This window comes from Muscardinus avellanarius (genome assembly GCF_963383645.1).
Source record: "Muscardinus avellanarius genome assembly, chromosome: 4".
Taxonomy (NCBI): Eukaryota; Metazoa; Chordata; class Mammalia; order Rodentia; family Gliridae; genus Muscardinus; species Muscardinus avellanarius.
This window is the reverse complement of record NC_137789.1, coordinates 117,609,069-117,611,405: the sequence shown is the minus strand read 5'-3', so window position 1 is coordinate 117,611,405 and position 2,337 is coordinate 117,609,069. Positions and strand designations below refer to the sequence as shown.

General features: G+C 63.9%; 1 protein-coding gene across 1 annotated transcript; it reads left to right on the top strand.

Annotated features, from left to right (window-relative positions):
* Window positions 1-1,100: 1,100 nt before the first annotated feature.
* On the top strand, window positions 1,101-1,748 carry NEUROG3 (neurogenin 3; the record flags this gene model as incomplete). Its single annotated transcript, XM_080694817.1, has 1 exon — window positions 1,101-1,748. One exon carries the CDS (start codon window positions 1,101-1,103, stop codon window positions 1,746-1,748), a length of 648 nt encoding a protein of 215 aa, XP_080550943.1.
* Between the last annotated feature and the right edge of the window lie 589 nt (window positions 1,749-2,337).

Here is a 2,337-nt window from a genome sequence, read left to right as displayed (position 1 = left end):
ACCTCGCCTAGGCCCTGGTTTAGACACTAGGACACCATCCTAGAGTGATGGTGGGATGTCCCCTTAGGAATCCCAGTACATCCGCCCTCTTGGGTGAGATCGCAGGTAGGGGTTCTAAGGTCTGTCTGAAGACTAGAGTCAACATCTGACGGAGGGGTCGAACACCCCAAGGCCAAGGGCTCCTAATAGAAGGTGAAATAGTCCCACCTGCGTTTCCTAACCTGACCCTGAGGACAAGAGAGCAGGGTGGCAGGTGGAAGTAGTGGGCAAAGATGCTAATCAGGAAGCCAGGACTGGCTTCTAGTTCCGTCTCTGCCACTATCTTTGCCGGTTGGTTTTAGGCTCTCTGAGCCTAAATTCGCTGTGTGAACACTTAGGGATTGGCCTTCCCGACAGGCTGCCCAAAGCCCCCTCCATAGTACCAAGAGCATCTGGACAGATGCCAAAAGTGATGAGAAGGAGCTAAGCGACCGGGAGCCGCCAGACGCGAGCCAGACGACGTTCTCACTGGGTGAGGCTCTTTGAGAAACCGAGAGTTGCTGAGACCCAGCCCGCGGGCAGAGCAAACAGAGCGGCGCTCCCCTCCCCCGACCCCCGGCCCTTTGTCCGGAATCCAGCTGTGCCCCGCAGGGGAGGAGCGGGCTCGCGTGGCGCGGCCCCCGAGCCCCGGCGCTGATTGGCCGGAGGCGCGGGCAGCAGCCCGGCAGGCACGCTCCTGGCCCGGGCCGAGCAGATAAAGCGTGCCAAGGGGCACACGACTTGTGGCTCCGAAAATCCCCGCGATCTCAGCGCCGCGCCGAGAGGCCCGGGACCCCCTCCGCGCTTCACTTTGGCTCTGGAGCTGGTGCGACTCCCAGGCGGGGGCGCCTGCAGCTCAGCAGAGCTAGAGAGCGTGCAGCCCAACTCGGCTCCCCACTGCTCTTTATTCTTTTGCGCCCGGAGGACTAGGTAACACTTGCAGGCCTCCAAAGGGCCGACGGGGAAAAGGGTTCTCTGATCCGACGGGGGGAGGGGTTCTTCTACGTTTATTTTCCCACTTCCACCCCCATGCCTCGGAATCGGGGACTGCCGCTTACCCTTCCCTCTTACCCCGCCGCAGGATGGCGCCTCATCCTTTGGGTGTGCCCGCTCTCCAAGGAACCCACGACACCGAACAGTCCTTCCCTGGAGTCTCGGGCAGCGAAGGGCCCTGCGCGGCGTCCGCCCCACCCAGCCCCACCCACTTGCCCCGGGACTGTGCAGAAGCTGAAGCGGGCGGCTGCCGAGGGGCCGCGAGGAAGCTCCGGGCGCGGCGCGGAGGGCGCAGCCGGCCCAAGAGCGAGCTGGCGCTGAGCAAGCAGCGACGGAGTCGTCGCAAGAAGGCCAACGACCGCGAGCGCAATCGCATGCACAACCTCAACTCGGCGCTCGACGCCCTGCGCGGCGTCCTGCCCACCTTCCCCGACGACGCGAAACTCACCAAGATCGAGACGCTGCGCTTCGCGCACAACTACATCTGGGCGCTGACTCAGACTCTGCGCATAGCGGACCACAGCTTGTATGGGCCAGAGCCGCCCGCGCCGCCCTGCGGGGAGCTGGGCAGCCCGGACTGCGGCTCCCCAGGGGACTGGGGGTCCCTCTACTCCCCAGTTTCCCAAGCGGGCAGCCTGAGCCCCGCCGCCTCGCTGGAGGAGCGCCCCGGGCTGCTGGCGCCCACCTCCCCCACCTGCCTGCTCCCGGGCGCTCTGGTGTTCTCAGACTTCGTGTGAAGGGGCCCGCGAGGCGCTGGGCCGTGGCTGCGGAGGAGAGGAGGCGCCCTCAAGCTCTCCTGCTCCTCCAGCTTCTCAGCGGCTGACCCCTGGCCGGCCCAGGCGCCGATGATGGCTGCAGGGGGCGTTGTAGGCTGCGCCCTTTTTAGGCCTCCTCCCTGCAGCCATCCCGAAAGAAAACGAGAACGATGGCCCTGGCACTACACAACCAGAGATGCTCCCGTCCTCCGATCGCCTACCCTCACTTCTATCTCTTACCGCCCCTCCCACAACGTGATTTAATCCAATGTTTGGCCTCTCAGAGCTCGCTCCAAAGATGCCGTTGACCCTCTCCCTATTAATTCCGGGGTTTCAGGGCGCTCCACTCTGCCTTAATCCACGAAGGCGACCCCTGCCTTCTCCCCCAGCACTTTTCGGAGCCATTGCCCTCCCGGGGCGGGAGAACGGGCTGCCAGCTGGGTAGCGCTGGCGTGTGGCAGGGAGCACACCCCCAGCTTCCCTGAGGGCTGGGCCTGCGCCTGGAGCTCCTCTTCTTCCTCCTCGCTGCCATCTTCTCCTTCTTTAAAAATCAGTTTGTAAATTATATATC